The 21,933-nt window shown below is 39.2% G+C and overlaps 1 protein-coding gene across 2 annotated transcripts in view; it reads left to right on the forward strand.

Annotated features, from left to right (window-relative positions):
- Positions 1–21,933, forward strand: part of RADX (RPA1 related single stranded DNA binding protein, X-linked) — a 98,674-nt gene that overhangs the window by 47,557 nt on the left and 29,184 nt on the right. For both annotated transcript variants that reach the window (XM_070785184.1, XM_070785183.1), the window contains exon 11: positions 20,893–20,966. In XM_070785184.1, the coding sequence (XP_070641285.1) occupies positions 20,893–20,966 (74 nt within the window). The remainder of the gene's footprint in view (positions 1–20,892; positions 20,967–21,933) is intronic.

The following is a 21,933-nucleotide window of genomic DNA, read 5'->3' on the forward strand; positions in this document are numbered from 1 at the left end:
TCATTTTTTTATTTTTTGGCCATGCTGCACAGCTTGTGGGATCTTAGTTCCCCACCCAGGGATTGAACCCAGACCCTTGGCAGTGAAAGTGTGGAGCCCTAACCGCTGGACCTCCAGGGGATTCCTTGATTCTTTTTTTTTCTTAACAATTCCTTTTCAACTCTTCTCCCTTCTTGTATTTTACTATAAGCATTAAGAAGAAACCAGACTGTGTCTTCAACACTTTGCTTAGAAATCTCTTCATCTAAATATACAAGTTCATCTTACAGATGTTTCACTTTCCATCCAACAGAACAGTTTGGCCACATACTCTGCCACTTTGTATCAAGGATTATCTTTCACCCAGTTTCCAATAACATTTCTGTCTGAAACCTTACCAGAAGCACATTTTACATTCACATTTCTAGTTCTGTTCATGACACTGAATGTATTCTCTTAGACAGCGGAAACTTTCTCTACCACTCCTTTTCTTTCAGAGCCCTCAAGAGATTCTCCTTCAAAATCCATATTTTTACCAACATTCTCTTCAGGGCTTTCTAGGCTTTTTATGTTATGCACCTCAAAAATCTTCCCAACCTAGGGAATGAACTCACATCTCTTGGCATCTCCTGCATTGTACATGGATTCTTTACTACTTAGCCACAGGGAAAGCCCCCTTCACTTAATACCCAATTCCAAAGCAACTTCTATGTTTTTTATGTATTTTTTATAGCAGCACACCACTTACTGATACCAAAATCTGTATTAATTTTCTAGGGCTGCTATAACAAAGTACCACAAACTGTTTGACTTATACAACAGAAATTTATTGTTTCACAGCTTTGTAAGTCCAAAATCAAAGTGTCAGTAGAATGGATTCCTTTTGAGGGCTGTGAGAAAGTCTGCACCATGCCTTACCCCTAGCATCTGGTGATTTGCTAGCCATCTCTGGCTTTCCTTGGCTTGTATAAACATCACTCCAATCTGTGTCCAAATTTCCCCATGTGGTAAGGGCATCAGTCATTGGATTAAGGGCCCACTCTACTCTAATATGACCACATCTTAACTAAATTACACCTTCAATGACCCTATATCTAAGTAAGGTCAAATTCCAAGGTAATGGGGATTAGGACTTCAATGTGAATATTGAGGATGCATACTTCAACCCATAACATAAGCTCTTATCTGCCATATTCAGCATGGAGTAATTGAATGTAAGTTTAAAGTAGGGAATTACAAAAAGGAAATAACCATTTTTGTCTTTTTTTAATTCTACATATAAGGGAGATCATATAGTATTTGTCTTTCCTAGTCTGACTTATTTCACTTAGTATGGTAATCTCAGGGTCCATCCATGTTGTTACAAATGATAAGATTTCATCTTTTTATGGCTGAGTAGTATTCCACTGTATATATTACATCTTTATCCATCTGTTGATGAGCACTTAGATTATTTCCATTATCTTGGCTGTTACCAATATTGCTGTTGTGATCATAGGGGTGCATGTATCTTTTCTATTTTTTAAATTTTTTGACCATGCCATGCATCTTGCAGGGTTTTAGTTCTGCAAACAGGTATCAAACCCGTGCCCCCTGCAGTGAAATCACAGAGTCTTAACCACTGGACCACCAAAGAAGTCCCTGCTATCTTTTTGATAATAGATGTTCTGACAGGTGTGAAGGTTTGAGATGATAATCTCATTGTGGTGTTCATTTGCATTTCCCTGATAATTAGTGATGTTGAACATCTTTTCCTGTCCTTGTTTGCTATCTGTATGACTTCTTTGGGAAAAAGTCTGTTCAGGTCCTCTGCTCATTTTTTATTCAGATTGTTTATTTTTTTGAAGCTGAGTTGTATGAGTGTTTTATATATTATGTATCTTAACCCCTGATGGGATATATGATTCGCAAATACCTTCTCTTATTTGGTAAGTTGTCTTTTCATTTTGTTGCTGGTTTTCTTTCCTGTGCAGAAGCTTTTTAGTTTAATGTAGTCACATTTGTGTTTATTTTTGGTTTTGTTTCCCTTGCCTGAGGAGACCTATCTATAAAGATAATTCTAAAACCAAGGTCAAAGATCATACTGCCAATGTTTTCTTCTATGAGTTTTATAGTCTCAGGACCTACACTCAAGTCTTTACTCTATTTTGAGTTAATTTTGTGTGTGGTTGGGGATAGTGGTCCAGTTTCATTTTTTTGCATGTGACTGTCCAGTTTTCCCAATACCATTTATTGAAGAGATTTCTCCCACCACTCTATGTTCTTTGTTCCCTTGTTATAAATAAGTTGTTCATATATGTATGAGTTTATTTCTGAGATCTCAGTTCTGTTTCATTGATTTATGTGTCAGTTTTTCTGCCAATACCATACTGTTTTGATTATTATAGCTGTGTATATAGTGTGAAATCAGGAAGTATGATACCTCCAGTTTTGTTCTCATGATTGCTTTGGTTATTTGGGGTCTACTGTGGTTCCAAATAAATTTTTGAATTTTTTGTTCTATTTCTGGGAAAAATGTCTTTGGGATTTTTATAGGAATTGTAGTGAATCTGTAGATTGCTTTAGGTGATATGGACATTTTAAATTAGGAAGCATTCCCTTCAATTTTTTGGAAGAATTTTAAAAGGTATTAAATCATCTATGGATGTCTGGTAGAATTCACCTATGAAGCTGTCTGGTCCTGGAGTTTTGGTTTGGGGGTGGTTTTTTATTACTGTTTGATCATTTAACTGATCGCTATACTAGTGTTCAGTCTACTCAGATTTTCAGTCATTGAAGCTTGTATGATTCTAAAATCTGTCCATTTCTTCTAACTTGTCCAATTTTGGGAATGAAGTCTATTTTGTCTGATATAAGTATGGCTACACCTGCTTTCTTTTGTCTGCATTTTGCTTGAAGCATCATCTTGCATGCCTTCATTTTCACCTTATATTTCTCTTTTTAGAGTTGAGATGAGTCTCCTGGATACAACAAATAATTGTGTCTTGCTTTTTTTAATATAAACTTATTTATTTTAATTGGAGGCTAATTACTTTACAATATTGTATTGGTTTTGCCATACATCAACATGAATCCGCCACGGGTATACACATGTTCCCCATCCTGAACCCCACTCCCACCTTCCTGCCTGTACCATCCCTCTGGGTCATCCGAGTGCACCAGCCCCAAGCATCCTGTATCATGCATCGAACCTGGACTGGTGATTTGTTTCATGTATGATATTATACATGTTTCAATACCGTTCTCCCAAATCATCCCACCCTCTCCCTCTCCCAAAGAGTCCAAAAGACTGTTCATACATCTCTGTCTCTTTTGCTGTCTCACATACAGGGCTATCGTTACCATCTTTCTAAATTCCATATATATGTGTTAGTATACTGTATTGGTGTTTTCTTTCTGGCTTACTTCACTCTGTATAATAGGCTCCAGTTTCATCCACATCATTAGAACTGATTCAAATGTATTCTTTTTAATGGCTGAGTAATACTCCATTGTGTATATGTACCACAGCTTTCTTATCCATTCATCTCCTGATAGACATCTAGGTGGCTTCCATGTCCTGGCTATTATAAACAGTGCTGCGATGAACATTTGGGTACACATGTCTCTTTCAATTCTGGTTTCCTCAGTGTGTATGCCCAGTAGTGGGACTGCTGGGTCATAAGGCAGTTCTGTTTCCAGTTTTTTAAGGAACCTCCACATGGTTCTCCGTGGTGGCTGTACTAGTTTGCATTCCCACCAACAGTGTAAGAGGGTTCCCTTTTCTCCACACCCTCTCCAGCATTTATTGCTTGTAGACTTTTGGATAGCAGCCATTATGACTGGCATGAAATGGTACCTCATTGTGGTTTTGAGTTGCATTTCTCTGATAATGAGTGATGTTGAGCATCTTTTCATGTGTTTGTTAGCCATCTGTATGTCTTCTTTGGAGAAATGTCTGTTTAGTTCTTTGGCCCACTTTTTGATTGGGTCGTTTATTTTTCTGGAATTGAGCTGCAGGAGTTGCTTGTATATTTTTGAGATTAGTTCTTTGTCAGTTGCTTCATTTGCTATCATTTTCTCCCATTCTGAAGGCTCTCTTTTCAGCTTGCTTAGAGTTTCCTTTTTTGTGCAGAAGCTTTCAATTTTAATTAGGTCCCATTTGTTTATTTTTGCTTTTATTTCCACTATCCTGGGAGGTGGGTCATAGAGGATCCTGCTGTGATTTATGTCGGATAGTGTTTTGCCTATGTTCTCCTTTAGGAGTTTTATAGTTTCTGGTCTTACATTTAGATCTTTAATCCATTTTGAGTTTATTTTTGTGCATGGTGTTAGAAAGTGTTCTACTTTCATTCTTTTACAAGTGGTCGACCAGTTTTCCCAGCACCACTTGTTAAAGAGATTCTTTTCTCCATTGTATATTTTTGCCTCCTTTGTCAAAGATAAGGTGGCCATAGGTGCGTGGATTTATCTCTGGGCTTTGTATTTTGTTCCATTGATCTATATTTCTGTCTTTGTGCCAGTACCATACTGTCTTGATGACTGTGGCTTTGTAGTAGAGCCTGAAGTCAGGCAGGTTGACTCCTCCAGTTCCATTCTTACTTCTCAAGATTGCTTTGGCTATTTGAGTTTTTTTTTTTTATTTCCATACAAATTGTGAAATTATTTGTTCTAGCTCTGTGAAAAATACTGTTGGTAGCTTGATAGGGATTGCATTGAATCTATAGATTGTTTTGGGTAGTATACTCATTTTCCTGATCCATGAACATGGTATATTTCTCCATCTATTAGTGTCCTCTTTGATTTCTTTCACCAGTGTTTTATAGTTTTCTATATATAGGTCTTTAATTTCTTTAGGTTGATATATTCCTAAGTATTTTATTCCTTTAGTTGCAATGGTGAATGGAATTGTTTCCTTAATTTCTCTTTCTATTTTCTCATTATTAGTGTATAGGCATGCAAGGGATTTCTGTGTGTTGATTTTATATCCTGCAACTTTAGTATATTCATTGATTAGCTCTAGTAATTTTCTGGTGGAGTCTTTAGGGTTTCCTATGTAGAGGATCATGTCATCTGCAAACAGTGAGAGATTTACTTCTTTTCCAATCTGGATTCCTTTTATTTCTTTCTCTGCTCTGATTGCTGTGGCCAAAACTTCCAAAACTATGTTGAATAGTAGTGGTGAGAGTGGGCACCCTTGTCTTGTTCCTGACTTTAGCAGAAATGCTTTCAGTTTTTCACCATTGAGGATAATGTTTGCTGTGGGTTTGTCATATATAGCTTTTATTAAGTTAAGGTATGTTCCTTCTATTCCTGCTTTCTGGGGAGATTTTATCATAAATGGATATTGAATTTTGTCAAAGGCTTTCTCTGCATCTATTGAGATGATCATATGGCTTTTATTTTTCAATTTGTTAATATGGTGTATTACATTGACTGATGTGCAGATATTGAAGAATTCTTGCATCCCTGGGATAAAGCCCATTTGGTCATGGTGTATGATCTTTTTAATATGCTGTTGGATTCTGATTACTAGAGTTTTGTTAAGGATTTTTGCATCTATGTTCATCAGTGATACTGGCCTGTAGTTTTCTTTTTTTGTGGCATCTTTGTCAGGTTTTGGTATTAGGGTGATGGTGGCCTCATAGAATGAGTTTGGAAGTTTACCTTCCTCTGCAATTTTCTGGAAGAGTTTGAGTAGGATAGGTGTTAGCTCGTCTCTAAATTTTTGGTAGAATTCAGTTGTGAAGCCGTCTGGACCTGGCTTTTGTTTGCTGGAAGATTTCCGATTACTGTTTCAATTTCCGTGCTTGTGATGGGTCTGTTAAGATTTTCTATTTCTTCCTGGTCCAGTTTTGGAAAGTTGTACTTTTCTAAGAATTTGTCCATTTCTTCCAAGTTGTCCATTTTATTGGCATATAATTGCTGATAGTAGTCTCTTATGATCCTTTGTATTTCTGTGTTGTCTGTTGTGATCTCTTCATTTTCATTTCTAATTTTATTGATTTGATTTTTCTCCCTTTGTCTCTTGATGAGTCTGGCTAATGGTTTGTCAATTTTATTTATCCTTTCCAAGAACCAGCTTTTGGCTTTGTTGATTTTTGCTATGGTCTCTTTTGTTTCTTTTGCATTTATTTATGCCCTAATTTTTAAGATTTCTTCCTTCTACTAACCCATTTTTTCCTTTTCTAGTTGCTTTAGGTGTAGAGTTAGATTATTTATTTGACTTTTTTCTTGTTTCTTGAGGTATGCCTGTATTGCTATGAACCTTCCCCATAGAACTGCTTTTACAGTGTTCCACAGGTTTTGGATTGTTGTGTTTTCATTTTCATTCGTTTCTATGCATATTTTGATTTCTTTTTTGATTTCTTCTGTGATTTGTTGATTATTCAGCAGCGTGTTGTTCAGCTTCCATATGTTGGCATTTTTAATAGTTTTTCTCCTGTAATTGAGATCTAATCTTACTGCATTGTGGTCAGAAAAGATGCTTGGAATCATTTCAGTTTTTTTTAATTTACCAAGGCTAGATTTATGGCCCAGGATGTGATCTATCTTGGAGAAGGTTCCGTGTGCACTTGAGAAAAAGGTGAAATTCATTGTTTGGGGATGAAATGTCCTATAGATATCAGTTAGGTCTAACTGGTCCATTGTATCATTTAAAGTTTGTGTTTCCTTGTTAATTTTCTGTTTAGTTGGTCTAGCCATAGGTGCGAGTGGGATATTAAAGTCTCCCACTATTATTGTGTTATTGTTAATGTCCTCTTTCATACTTGTTAGCATTTGTCTTACATATTGTGGTGCTCCTATGTTGGGTGCATATATATTTATAATTGTTCTATCTTCTTCTTGGATTGATTCTTTGATCATGATGTAGTGTCCTTCTTTGTCTCTTTTCATAGCCTTTGTTTTAAAGTCTATTTTATCTGATATGAGTATTGCTACTCCTGCTTTCTTTTGGTCTCTGTTTGTGTGGAATCTTTCTCCAGCCCTTCACTTTCTGTCTGTATGTGTCCCCTGTTTTGAGGTGTGGGTCTCTTGTAGACAACATATATAGAGGTCTTGTTTTTGTATCCATTCAGCCAGTCTTTGTCTTTTGGTTGGGGCATTCAACCCATTTACATTTAAGGTAATTACTGATAAGTATGATCCTGTTGCCATTACTCCATTGTTTTGGTTTCAAGTTTATACACCCTTGTGTTTCCTGTCTAGAGAAGATCCTTTAGTATTTGTTGGAGAGCTGGTTTGGTGGTGCTGAATTCTCTCAGCTTTTGCTTGTCTGTAAAGCTTTTGATTTGTCCTTCATATTTGAATGAGATCCTTGCTGGGTACAGTAATCTGGGCTGTAGGTTATTTTCTTTCATCACTTTAAGTATGTCTTGCCATTCCCTCCTGGCCTGAAGAGTTTCCATTGAAAGATCAGCTGTTATCCTTATTGGAATCCCCTTGTGTGTTATTTGTTGTTTTTTCCTTGCTGCTTTTAGTATTTGTTCATTGTGTTTGATCTTTGTTAATGTGATTAATATGTGTCTTGGGGTGTTTCACCTTGGGTTTATCCTGTTTGGGACTCTCTGGGTTTCTTGGACTTGGGTGATTATTTCCTTCCCCATTTTAGGGAAGTTTTCAACTATTATCTCCTCAAGTATTTTCTCATGGTCTTTCTTTTTGTCTTCTTCTTCTGGGACTCCTATGATTCGAATGTTGGGGCAGTTAACATTGTCCCAGAGGTCTCTGATGTTGTCCTCATTTCTTTTAATTCGTATTTCTTTTTTCCTCTCTGACCCATTTATTTCTACTATTCTATCTTCTACTTCACTAATCCTCTCTTCTGCCTCCTGTATTCTACTATTTGTTTCCTCCAGAGTGTTTTTTATCTCATTTATTGCATTTAGTTCAGTTCAGTTCAGTTTAGTCGCTCAGTCATGTCTGACTCTTTGTGACCCCCTGAATCGCAGCACACCAGGCCTCCCTGTCCATCACCAACTCCCAGAGTTCACTCAGACTCACATCCATCGAGTCAGTGATGCCATCCAGCCATCTCATCCTCTGTCATCCCCTTCTCCTCCTGCCCACAATCCTTCCCAGCATCAGAGTCTTTTCCAATGAGTCAACTCTTCGCATGAGGTGGCCAAAGTACTGGAGTTTCACCTTTAGCATCATTCCCTCCAAAGAAATCCCAGGGCTGATCTCCTTCAGATTGGACTGGTTGGATCTCCCTGCAGTCCAAGGGACTCTCAAGAGTCTTTTATGCATTATTCATTATATATTGACTCTTTTTTATTTCTTCTAGGTCCTTGTTAAACCTTTCTTGCATCTTCTCAATCCTTTTCTCCAGGCTATTTATCTGTGATTCCATTTTATTTTCAAGATTTTGGATCATTTTCACTATCATTATTCAGAATTCTTTATCAGGTAGATTCCTTATCTCTTCCTCTTTTGTTTGGTTTGGTGGGCATTTATCCTGTTCCTTTACCTGCTGGGTATTCCTCTGTCTCTTCATCTTGTTTCTATTGCTGTGTTTGGGGTGGCCTTTCTGTATTCTGGCAGTTTGTGGAGTTCTCTTTATTGTGGAGTTTCCTCGCTGTGGGTGTACAGGTGTCTTGTCAGGGTTTCCTGATTAGGGAAGCTTGTGTCGGTGTTCTGGTGGGTGGAGCTGCATTTCTTCTCTCTGGAGTGTAATAAAGTGTCCAGTAATGAGTTATGAGATGTCCGTGGGTTTGGAGTGACTTTGGGCAACCTATATATTGAAGCTCAGGGCTGTGTTCCTGTGTTGCTGGAGAATTTGCGTGGTACGTCTTGCTCTGGAACTTGTTGGCCCTTTGGTGGTGCTTGGTTTCAGTGTAGGTATGGAGGCGTTTGACGAGCTCCTGTCGATTAATGTTCCCTGGAGTCAGGAGTTCTCCGGTGTTCTCAGGGTTTGGACTTAAGCCTCCTGCTTCTGGTTTTCAGTCTTATTTTTACAGTAGCCTCAAGACTTCTCCATCTATACAGCACCGTTGATAAAATATCTAGATTAAAGATGAAAAGTTTCTCCACAGTGAGGGACACCCAGAGACATTCACAGAGTTATATGGAGACAAGAATAGGGAGGAGGGAGTTAGAGGTGACCCGAATGAGATGAGGTGGAATCAAAAGAAGAGAGAGCAAGCTAGGCAGTAATCACTTCCTTACGTGCGCTCCACAGTCTGGACCGCTCAAAGATGTTCATAGAGTTATACAGAGAAGAGAAGAGGGAGGAAGGAGATAGAGGTGTCCAGGAGGATAAAGGGGGGAATAAAAGGAGAGAGACAGATCCAGCAAGTAATCAGTTCCCTAAGTGTTCTCTACCATCTGGAACACACAAAGAGATTCACAAAGTTGAGTAGAGAAGAGAAGGGAGAGGGAGGAGATAGAGGTGACCCGGTGGAGAAAAAGGAGAGTGCAAAGCGGGAGATAACAGTCAAGCCAGTAATCTCGCTCCCAAGTAAAAATGGGTACTGAAGATTGGGTTCTTAAAGGTACAAAATTGATTACCAATACCAAAAGGCAAAGATTAAAAATCTAGAGTAGAGGTTGGATTTTCAAAAATATCATATTAAAGAAAAGAAGAAAAAGTCACAAAAATTATAAAAAGTATATATATATGAAGTTTGCTTTTAAAAATAGGGTCTCTTTTTTTGCAAAGTAATAGTAGGTTATAAAAATGAAAATTAAAGGAGTAATAGAGGACTTAAAAATTAAAAAAATTAAAAAAAAAAAAGAATGATAGTAAAATATATCTAGGACTTTCTCTGCTGGTGTTGTGGGCAGTGTGGGGTCAATTCATTTTCGGATAGTTCCTTGGTCCAGCTTGTACTTCTCAAGGTCTATAGGCCTCTTCCTATGTAGTCAGTACTAACGACAGGGTTTTAATCTGTTGCACCTGTCACTTCCACTGTGGTTCCCTATGTTTTAGCTCCTTCTGTTTGGTGGTCTCTTCAGTGTCTGATTTCCTCTATGACACAAGGGAGCCATGGTGGACACTATTTTAGGCTCACTTTTTCAGTCGCGCTGTGGGGAGGGAGAGACGCTGCAAACAAATAACACTGGCGTGTGCTCGCAGTGCCTCAGCCACACTGAGCCTGCCCCCTGCTCACAGTGCATGTGCCCTCCCTGCTCACACTGCTCAAGCTCTAGGTTGCTCTGCTGGGAACCGTCTGAGGCCGGCCCTGGGCTGCAAGTACCTCCCAGGTCTAAGCCGCTCAGGTTCAGGCACTTGGGTAGTCCTCAGAGTGCAGACTCAGTTGGGCCTGCGTTTTGTGCCCTTCCCAGGTCTGAGCAGCTCAGGTGATCAGGTGTTTGGTAAGCACGGTCGCTGCAACTTATCACCTCCCCCATCCCTGCTGCTCAGTTTTCTGGGTGTACTACCGGCACACCTTCTCAGGCAGATGTTGACCGTCCAGAATCCCAAGAAATCTTAGTCAGCAACAAAGCCTGCTTGCAGTTTGGTAGATAATGCCTCTCTGGGGCCGCTATTGCCCCCTTCTGGCTCTGGCTGCCTGTCAGCAGAGGGGGATGGTCTGCAGCCGGCTAGCTCTGCTCAGTCCTTTGTTCTGTGTGCGGGCCTGATGGTGTCTTAAGTTAGGGCTTTTCATGTAGCTCTCGTCAGTCCTTTGTTCTGTGAGCAGGCCTGGCTGTGTCTTAGGTTAGGGCTTTTCGCGTGGTAGCTATCCCCCGGTCTGGTTTGCTATCCCAAGTTAGTTCCCTCAGATTGCCCTCAGGGCATTCAGGCCCGGTCCTTACTCTAAGCATTGCAGCCCACGCCTCCCTGCCTAGCCCCAACTTGCTAGTGGCGGATGCAGGTGTCTGTGCTGCTTCACTGCTGGGGGAGTTACCATTGGGCATGTAATCTGTGGGTTTTAATTATTAATTTATTTTTCCTCCTGGTCATGTTGCCCTCTGTGGTTCCAAGGCTCGCCACAGACTCGGCAGTGAGAGTGTTTCCTGGTGTTTGGAAACTTCTCTCTTTTTTAAGACTCCCTTCCTGGGACGGAGCTCCGTCCCTACCTCTTTTGTCTCTCTTTTTGTCTTTTATATTTTTTCCTACCTCCTTTTGAAGATAATGGGCTGCTTTTCTGAGTGCCTGATGTCCTCTGCCAGCATTCAGAAGTTGTTTTGTGGAATTTACTCAGCGTTTAAATGTTCTTTTGATGAATTTGTGGGGGAGAAAGTGGTCTCCCCATCCTATTCCTCCACCATCTTAGGACCGCCTCCTGTGTCTTGCTTTTTAATCCATCCAGCCATGCTTTTTAATCCATCCAGCCACTGTATCTTTTGATTGGTGAATTCAATCCATTTACATTTAGAGTGATTATCGATAGATGAGGATTTAGTTACTGCCATCTTATCTTCTGTTTTCTGGTTGCTCTGTTGTTGTTCAGTCGCTCAGTCCTGTCTCTTTGTGGCCCAATGGACTGCAGCACGCTAGGCTTCTGTGTCCTTCACTACCTCCTGGAGTTTGCTCAAACTCATGTCCATTGCTGCTGCTGCTGCTAAGTTGCTTCAGTCGTGTCCAAGTCTGTGCAACCTCTCAGACAGCAGCCCACCAGCTCTCCCTTCCCTGGGATTCTCCAGGCAAGAATACTGGAGTGGGTTGCCATTTCCTTCTCCAATGCATGCATGCATGCTAAGTTGCTTCAGTCATGTCCAACTCTATGCAACTCTATGGACAGCAGCCCACCAGGCTCTTCTGTCCACAGGGTTCTCCAGGCAAGAATACTGGAGTGGGTTGCCAGTTCCTTCTCCCCATGTCCATTTAGTGTCATCCAACCATTTCATCCTCTGTCACCCCCTTCTCCTGCCCTCAATCTTTCCCAGCATCAGGGGCTTTTCGAATGAGTCGGCTCTTTGCATCAGGTGACCAAAGTGTTGGAGGTTCAGCTTCAGCGTCAGTCCTTCCAATGAATATTCAGGGTTGATTTCCTTTAGGAGTGACTGATTTGATCTCTAAGGGACTCTCAAGACTCTTCTCCAGCGCCACAGCTCGAAAGCATCAATTCTTTGGCACCCAGCCTTCTTTATAGTCCAACTCTCACATCCATACATGACTACTAGAAAACCGTACATAGCTTTGACTAGATGGACCTTTGTTGGCAAAGTGATGCCTCTACTTTTTAATATGCTGTCTAGGTTTGTCATAGCTTTTCTTCCAAGGAGCAAGCATCTTTTAATTTCAGGGCTACAGTAGCCATCCACAATGATTTTGGAGCCCAAGAAAATAAAGTGTCACTGTTTCCATTTTTCCCCATCTATTTGCCATGAAGTGATGGAACCAGATGCCATGATCTTAGTTTTTTTGCATGTTGAGTTTTAAGCCAGCTTTTTCACTCTCCTCTTTCACTTTCATCAAGAGTCTCTTTAGTTCTTCTTCGATTTCTGCCATAAGGGGGGGGGTGTCATCTGCAATATCTGAGTTTATTGATATTTCTTCCAGCTATCTTGATTCCAGCTTGAGCTTCACCCAGCTCCTCTTTGTACATGATGTACTCTGCATATTGGAGAAGGCAAAGGCAACCCACTCCAGTACTCTTGCCTGGAAAATCCCATGGATGGAGGATCCTGGTAGGCTACAGTCCATGGGGTCGCTAAGAGTCGGACACGACTGGGCGACTTCACTTTCACTTTTCACTTTCATGCACTAGAGGAGGAAATGGCAACCCACTCCAGTGCTCTTGCCTGGAGAATCCCAGGGACAGGAGAGCCTGGTGGGCTGCCGTCTATGGCGTCGCACAGAGTTGGACACGACTGAAGCGACTTAGCAGCAGCAGCAGCAACTCTGCATATAAGTTAAATAAGCAAGGTGACAATATACAGCCTTGACATACTCCTTTCCCAATTTTGAACCAGTCCATTGTTCCATGTCCAGTTCTAATTGGTTGCTCTGTATCTCCATTATTTCTTTTTCATTCTTTTTTGATCTACCATTTGGTTTCATGGTTTTCTCTGATATTTTTCTCAGTTTCTTCCTCTTGTTTTTGGCTTTGGTGGGTCTTCATTGCTGAACTTGGGCTTTCGCTAGTTTGGCTAGTGGGGGCCACTCTTTGTTGTGGTATGGACTCTCATTTTGGTGGTCTCTCATGTTGCAGGGCAAAGACTATAGGTGTGCTGGCTTCAGTAGTTGCAGTGTATGGACTCAGTAACTTTGGCTCACAGGCTCTTGAGCACAGCCTCAGTAGTTGTTGGGCACAAGCTCAATTGCTTCATCGCATGTGGGATCCTCTTGCCCCAGGGATTGAATCAGTATCCCCTGCATTGCAGGACAGATTCTTAACCACCAGACCACCAGGGAAGCCCTCCTGCCTTTTTTTTTCTTTTGTTTGGTGTCTCTGCTTGTTGTTAAGTTGCTAAGTCATGTCTGACTCTTGGCATCCCCACCAACTGTAGCCCACCAAGCTCTTCTGTCCATGGGACTTCCCAGGCAAGAATACTGGAGTGGGTTGCCATTTACTTCTCCAGGGATTTCTTCTCAACCCAGGGATCAAACCCTCATCTCCTTCTTGGCAGACAAATTCTTTACCACTGAGCCACCGGAAAATTTTCTGCTTTAGATTTATGTTTTATGGTTACCATAAGGTTTGTATACAACATCTCACAGATAAACTAGTCCTTTTTCTGTTGATAGCATCTTATCTTCATTTGCCTATATAGGTTATGTCCTTTTCCCCATTCTTGTTCATGTTTTTGTTTCTCAAATTATCTTTCTTTATGTTGTGAATTTGTTACCAAATTGAAGTAGCTATAGTTATGTTTCCCTCTTTTCTGCTTTAACATTTATGCTATAATAAAATGTTAAAAAGCCTATTTTGATGTAGTTACAGTTTTATGATTCTGTCTATTACCTTACTCAAACTTTCATGAACTTTTTTGCCTTTTTGTTTCTGGTAGAAGAAGTCTTCTCAGCATTTTTTGTAAAGCATAGCTTTTGTTTGTCTGAGAAACTCTTTATTTCCCATTCATATCTGAATGATTACTTTGCTGGATAGAGTATTCTTGGGTGACAGTTTTTATCTTTCAGTATTTTGAGAATGTCAATTCCACTCCCTCCTGACCTGTAGAGTTTCTGCTAAGAAATCTGTTGATAGCCTAATGTAGGTTCCTTTGTAGGTTACCATCCTTTTTACCCTGCCTTTGAAATTCTTTCTGTGTCACTGACTTATGAAGACAACTTTGGTACAATGCATTTTGCAGAAGATCTTTTTGCATTGAGGCAACAGTTCTCCTAGCTTCATGGACTTGTATATATAGTTCCTTCTGCAGACTTGGGAAATTCTCAGCTATTATTTCTTTCTTCTCCTTGCTCCTTTCTCCCTCTCTTTTCCTTTTGGGATATCCATTACCCTAATACTGCCCTTCTTAAAAGAGTCAGCTAACTTTCTTTGCACTTACTCACTTTAAAAAATATTTCAATTCTCTTTTCTCCTTGTATCATCTATTTCTGTCTTCACGCTCACTAATTCTCTCTTCCGTATGGTCTGCTCTATTTCCAGTGTTTTGTAATGCATTCTTCAACTCATTTATTAAGTTCTTTAGCTCCAGAATTTCTGATTGTTTCATTTTACTTTCGGTGTCTTTGGTAAAGTATTCCTTGTGTTTATTAATTTTATACCTGAACTAATTGGTATCCTGATTTATCTTGTAGCTCATTGAATTTTATGATAGCTATTTTGAATTCTCTTATCAGTTAGATCACAATATTCTGTGATTTTTAATTTTGGTTTCTGGAGAATTGTCATTTTCTTTTTGTGGTGCAGTGTTACTGTGGTTTTTCATGGTGCTTAATGAGGTGTTACTCTGCTGGCCCATTTCAAGTGGCAGAAACCTTTCTTCTTTTTTTTGTTGTTGTTTTAGTTGCTAAGTCGTGTCCGGCTCTTTTGAGACCCTGTGGACTGTAGCCCTCCAGGTTCCTCTGTCCATGGGATTTCCCAGGCAAGAATACTGGAATAGGTTGCCATTTCCTTCTCCAGGGAATCTTCCTAACCCAGGGATCAAACCTGTATCCCCTGCATTGCAGGCAGATTCTTTACCATTGAGTAACCAGGGAAGCCCCTTTCATTTCTAGGTAAAACTTTTTGTTTCTGATAATTCAACAGATTGCTGCTGCTAAGTCACTTCAGTCGTGTCCGACTCTGTGCGACCCCAGAGACAGCAGCCCACCAGGCTCCCCTGTCCCTGGGATTCTCCAGGCAAGAACACTGGAGTGGGTTGCCATTTCCTTCTCCAATGCATGAAAGTGAAAAGTGAAAGTGAAGTCGCTCAGTCGTGCCCAACTCTTAGTGACCCCATGGACTGCCCGACTCTTAGCAACCCCATGGACTGCGGCCCACCAGGCTCCTCCACCTATGGGATTTTCCAGGCAAGAGTACTGGAGTGGGGTGCCATTGCCTTCTCCGATTCAACAGATTAGGCCTTTCTTTTATCTTCCAGTAGGTGGTGCTATAGCACAAGTTTTTGGCTTCTCTTACCTGCACTGCCTCTGGTTATATTTAACAGTCAGCACTTGCCAGTCTTAACCACCTCCATCAGAGGTATCTCCCAGTGCCTTTGTTGTTACTGCTTATGCTTCCAGGGTCATTGGTGCTATGCTGCTGGTGGTGTGGCTGGTGTCACTACCTGGGGCACCAGGATGGTGGACAGTTCTACCATGTCTAGGATTTCCTGAGGTGCAGACTTTCCCACTGCAGGTTGGGGTGGCACAGGTGGCACAGGAACCCTGGCCATGTTCAGCGTTGTCGGATGAGGACTCTGCGGCTGTAAGCGAGGGGAGGGGTCAGAATCATGGGTACCTCAATGGCTAGAGAGGCAAGGTCCCAGACCCTACTACCACTGCCATCCAGTTAATCTGTGGCTGTTGGGCACCGCTGTAGCCAGGAGGCCGGAGTTGTATCCACTGCTTACCTTGTTGCCACCGAGTTCTCCAGGACTGCAAGTTCAGCTGCCATGGCTTGGGGGACCAGGATTACAGGCACCAACTCCACTGTTCCCCAAATTCCACATACTCTATAAGTCTAGTCCACCCACCTTTAGATATACAGCTATGTTGAAATCTCCACTGCTCTGGTATGTTGGGCAGAAGCACTTTTGTTGAGTTGTGGATGTTTTACTGGTTGTAGATAGGAGAGAGACAAAGAGAGCATCTTCCTTTGCCTTGATGCTGATATCACTCTGTTCAGTTTTAATGAAACTAATGATACAGTCCCCAATTTATGTTTCAATTTACTATTTTTAAACTTTATGATGGTGTGAAAGCAATACAAATTCAGTAGAAAACATACTTTAAATTCTGAATTTTGATCTTTTCTTGGGCTAGTGGTATGCAGTACTATACTCTCATGATAAAGGCAGTGGCAGTGAGCCACACCTCCCAATCAAATATGCAGTCACAAGGGTAAAGAACTGATATACTTATAATCATTCTGTACCCAGACAGCCATTCTGATTTTCACTTTTAGCATGGCATTCAATAAATCACATGAGATATACAATACTTTATTATAAATTTGGTTTTGTGTTAGGTGATTTTGCCAAACTGTAGGGTATTGAAAATGTTCTGAGCATGTTTAAGGTGGGTTAGGCTAAGCTATGATATTGGGTAGGTTAAGTGTATTAAATTCATTCTCAAGTTACTATATTTTCAACTTATAGTGGGTTTATCAGGACTTAACCCCATCATAAGTTGATGGAGACCTGTACTTTGGGCTTATATCAATTTTTATACTATTTGTTTAATCAAATAGTTTTCATTATTCAATTTTCCCTCTTTTAATTTGATATATGTTCTTCAGTAGTTACTCTGTTAATTACAACCTAAACACTTGACTTATTGTAGATAAATACAAATTATTTAGAGCTTCCCTAGTGGCTTAGTGGTAAAAAAAAAAAAAAAAAATCTTACAGTGCAGGAGACACAGGTTTGATCCCTGGTCCGGGAAGATCCCACATGCCACAGAGCAACTAAGCCTGTGCCACAACTATTAAGCCTGTGCTCTAGAGCCCGCGAGCCACAAGTACTGAAGCCCATGTGCCCTAGACCCTGTGCCTTGTAACTAGAGAAGCCACCACAATGAGAAGCCCACGCTCCACAACTGGAGAGTAGTTCCCGCTTGCCGCCACTAGAGAAAAGCCCCCACTGCAACGAAGACCCAGCACAGCCAAAGATAAATAAAATAAGTAAATAAATAAATGCTAATAATTTTACCATTTCCTGATAATGCTAGATCTTTAGGATAATTCCATTTATCTCCATTTTCATTACTTTTGCTTTATATTTTAATTCTACATATATTTTAAATTCTAAGAGACATTGTTAATATTGTTTTTCTTATATGGTTAGTATTTTTTTATATTTAACCACAGTTTTTTTTTAAGTTCTCTTCATTCCTACTTATATTTCCATGCTTCTCTTTGGGATCATTTTCCTTCTGAATGAAGAATTCCTCTCAGCATTTATTTCAATACAGCTTGCTGATGATATAGTCTCTATTTTTGCTTGTTTAAAAACATCTTTATTTCACTTTTACTTCTAAAAGGATATTTTCAGTTGGTTGCAGGTTTATTTTTTTGAAATCTGAAACTACTGTTTTATTGCTTTCATTGTTTCTATTAAGAATCAGACTAATGCCTTCTGATTGTTCATTCAAAGATACTGTATCTTTTTACTGTGAGTGCTTTTAAGATTTTCATTTTGATTTTCAACTGTTTGTATGTGATGTGCCAAGGAGTGGTTCTCTTTGTTTTATACTGCTTTGAGGTTACGAAGCTTCTTGAATCTGTTTATTCATATCTTTCATCAGTTTTGGAAAACCATCTGCCATATTTCTTCAAATATGTTTTCTTCCTCATTATTTCCTTTTTTTCCATGATTCATACTTCATATATATTAGCACTTCTGACTGACCAACAAGTTTCTTACACTGCATTTTTTACTCATATACATATTTCATTTCTATTTTTGATTCTGTGTTTCAGTTTGGACCTGTCACTCCATTTACTCTTTAACTATGTCCTGTGTGCTGTTAAACCTATCAGTTAGGTTCATTGAGCTCTTGTGGGGTTTCCAACCCAACTAGCCATACTGTGATTCAGTTTTAATACTAATAACCAGACTTAACATCAGATTCTTAAGGGCTTAATCCTGCTCAAGATTGACCTTACCTCAGGTGCTAATGGCTACAGTTCAGCTGGTCCCCAGGTCCCCCTCACTTCCAATCAACTGGCTACAAATTCAGGAGTTCCCATGACCCGCTCAGAGTCAGTAGCTCACTAGAATGAAAAATACTATACTTAAAATCACAGTTTTATTGTAAAGGTTACAGATCAGGAAGAGCCAAATGAAGAGACACATAGAGAAAGGTCTGAGAAGAAACATGGAGCTTCTGTGCACTCTACTTGTGGAACCTGGGCATGCCACTCTTCTGGCACATTGTTGTATTTTAATTCCTGGCTTGCTGACTCCAGTGTCTGTATTACCCATTGGTCTGTTTCCACTGGTACAATTTATGGTAGTAATAAATATGACCATTTAAGAGGTTGTATCAATGAACATGGGAGCTAGTGACCCATGGTGCTCTCTACTAGATAGTAAAATGTAGTCAAAGTATATCAACTCATTCAAAATTTAGCACTGAGAAATAAAACATAATAAATGGGATGTTAAAACTTATTTGTGTTCTCTTGGTTGTATTTACTTCATAAAGCAAGAAAGTACACCATATCAAGGTTATGTGAATCCTTAAAAATCATTATCAGTGTCCCATGAGAAAGGAGAAGGCACTATTGGAATGACTTTTGTTGTGCATGCGTGCTCAGTTATGTCCAAATCTTTGCCACCCTCCTCTGTCCATGAGATTTTCCAGGCAAGGATACTGCAGTGGATTGCCATTGCCTTCTCCAGGGAATCTTCCTGACCCAGGGGTTGAACCCATGTCTCCTGCACTGGCAGGTGATTCTTTATCACTGAGCCACTGGGGAAGACCACAGGAAAGACTACAATATTAATTATAATACTGTTATATCAATGAGGGCATGGCATACTATACAATCTATATGACTTTTATCTAAGGCCAATAAGTTGATGAAGAGTGCAGCTTATTGCCTCTGACATAATTTTTATACTATTCAGCTACTATCCACCATATTTAACATTATTGTCTTAGCCATCTGTTCCCTTTCTTTCCTCAGGCATCCTGTTATATTTCTTATGCTTTAAGTTTTCATCTCTTTTTTTCAGTTTCCTCAGTTGGTACCCATAGACATTGATATCTCCACTTCTGTCATTTAGGCCCTCACCTTTAAGACACTTAAGGCATACAAATGAATAATTGTATGTTTCAGTAAAACTTTCCTAAGCCACTTAAAAAAATTCTATACAATATAATGATGCTGTCAGAATTTGGAAAACTACTTCTAATTTGTTTCAGATGAAAAAAATCACTTTATAACACCATGTATTTTAAAGTATATGCTGCTGTATGTGCTCGATTGTTCAGTCATGTCTGACTCTGCAACTCCATGGACTGTAGCCTGCCAAGCTCCTCTGTCCATGGAATTTTCCAAGCAAGAATACTAGAGTGGGTTGTCATTTCCTACTCCAGGGTATCTTCTCGACCCAGGGATCAAACTCACATCTCCTGCATTGGCAGGCAGACTCTTTACCACTGTGCCACCCGGGAAGACCCTATTTAAAAGTATATACATACTGTTTAATGATCTCAAAATACATGTAATCTAACTAAAAATTTTTATTTATTTAAATATATCTGAGAGCTGATGTTATCAGTTTATTAATTTTTAGAAATAAACCATTTTTTGATATTCAGAAAAAAGTTTTAATTACAACTATAAAACGTGTTTTTATTTCCTGGAGTTCTTTAAATGAAGTCTTCCTTCATGAAAGCTTGTTCTTTGCATTCATTAAGAACTCATTCATAAAATGAAGAATACTGTTATTGTAACAGACATTTCTATTGCTTAAGTAAGCTGAGCAGTATTATGCAGTATTCTACAACATGGCACTTCTGTTTTGCTTTATGCTTTTAGTTTTGGAACTACAACAGCAGAAAATACTCATCATAGAAATTTACTGAAAGTTTTTAAGAAGGAGGTCTTTGTTATAAGTGCAAGTTTCTCTCGTCAGCTTCAAAATAAGATGCTTCCTTTTCACTTATTTTTCTTTCAATAAACAATTATTGAGTGGCTATTCTGTGGAGATACAAAAATAGATAAAGTCTATGTTTTTGTAGAGCAAGTAGAATCTGGTAGAGGAAATAAACTGAAAAGCCAGTAATTTTAATATCATGTGGTGAGTGGTATGATAATATTTATTCTTAGAGCTATTACAGCATAAATAAAGATTAGTGAACCTTGAGTAGAGATCAAGGATGGCTTCTTATAGAAAATAATGCTACGAACTAAATTTTGAAGGCTGAATAAGAGTTAACCAGGCAAAGGAAAGGGGGAATAAGGTTTTTCTGGCTGAAGGAAAAACGTGATGTTTTGAAGCAGCATGAGGCTTATAGAAAACTCTGAAATGAGGTTGGAGAGTTAAGGCAGTTTGTTTTCCAGAATATTTGAACAAAGCAAATATGAAAGGAGGCCACTGAATAATTTAATTTATATTGTAGGGAATGAAATATATATATATATCCATCTTTAGTGTCAACTAATTTAATAAAAGTTGAATACTTTCTTTTGTGTAATACTCCTTAAAAAAACATATAACTCTGTTTCAGTATTTGAATTATGTTAGTATGGATATTTGTTCAGAATTTGAATGTGTTTTCCTTACATTTCTAATGCATTACTTTCAAGAAACTAAACCTATAAATTTTCTAATGGTATTGGATTAGAATAAATTCCAAATGGAAACAGTTTTCCCATTAAAGTCTGTTTTTATAACTGTTATCTTTTTTTAATCTTTTGCAGAATTCCTGTACCTCAACCAGAAACTTCTTCACAAACAAAAGAAAGTAAACCAAGCATGCCAAGCTCCTCCGACTGTATGTTGGTTTGATAATGATAATGATTTTATGAAGACTTTGTGGAACACTATTATTATATACATACTGCTGTTTGATTTGATTGTGCATTTTTGGGTTGTGCCTGCCACTGGCATAATATAAATACTTTAAGTAGATATGTAGCTAGTTATTTTCGTTTCATTTTTATTTATATTACCTGAAATCCTTGTCAAAAGTACTAGTCCAAAATTGTTCTGAATTTTGCACCAGTACAACACTTAATTCCCTAAGAAAAAGAAATGCAAAAAAGCAAAATGGCTGTCTGGGGAGGCCTTACAAATAGCTTTGAAAAGAAGAGAAGCGAAAAGCAAAGGAGAAAAGTAAAGATATTCCCATTTGAATGCAGAGTTCCAAAGAATAGCAAGGAGGGATAAGAAAGCCTTCCTCAGCAATCAATACAAAGAAATGGAGGAAAACAATAGAATGGGAAAGACTAGAGATATCTTCAAGAAAATTAGAGATACCAAGGGAACATTTCATGCAAAGATGGACACAATAAAGGACAGAAATGGTATGGACCTAACAGAAGCAGAAGATATTAAGAAGAGGTGGCAAGAATACACAGAAGAACTGTACAAGAAAGATCTTCACGACCAAGATAATCACGAAGGTGTGATTACTCACACTCACCTAGAGCCAGACATCCTGGAATATGAAGTCAGGTGGGCCTTAGGAAGAATCACTACGAACAAAGCTAGTGGAGGTGATGGAATTCCAGTTGAGCTGTTTCAATTCCTAAAACATGATGGTGTGAAAGTGCTACACTTAATTTTCCAGCAAATTTGGAAAACTCAGCAGTGGCCACAGGACTGGAAAAGGTCAGTTTTCATTCCAATCCCAAAGAAAGTCAACGCCAAAGAATACTCAGACTACCACACAATTGGACTCATCTCACATGCTAGTAAAGTAATGCTCAAAAATCTCCAAGCCAGGCTTCAGCAATATG

This window comes from Bos indicus, chromosome X (genome assembly GCF_029378745.1).
Source record: "Bos indicus isolate NIAB-ARS_2022 breed Sahiwal x Tharparkar chromosome X, NIAB-ARS_B.indTharparkar_mat_pri_1.0, whole genome shotgun sequence".
Classification (NCBI taxonomy): domain Eukaryota; kingdom Metazoa; phylum Chordata; class Mammalia; order Artiodactyla; family Bovidae; genus Bos; species Bos indicus.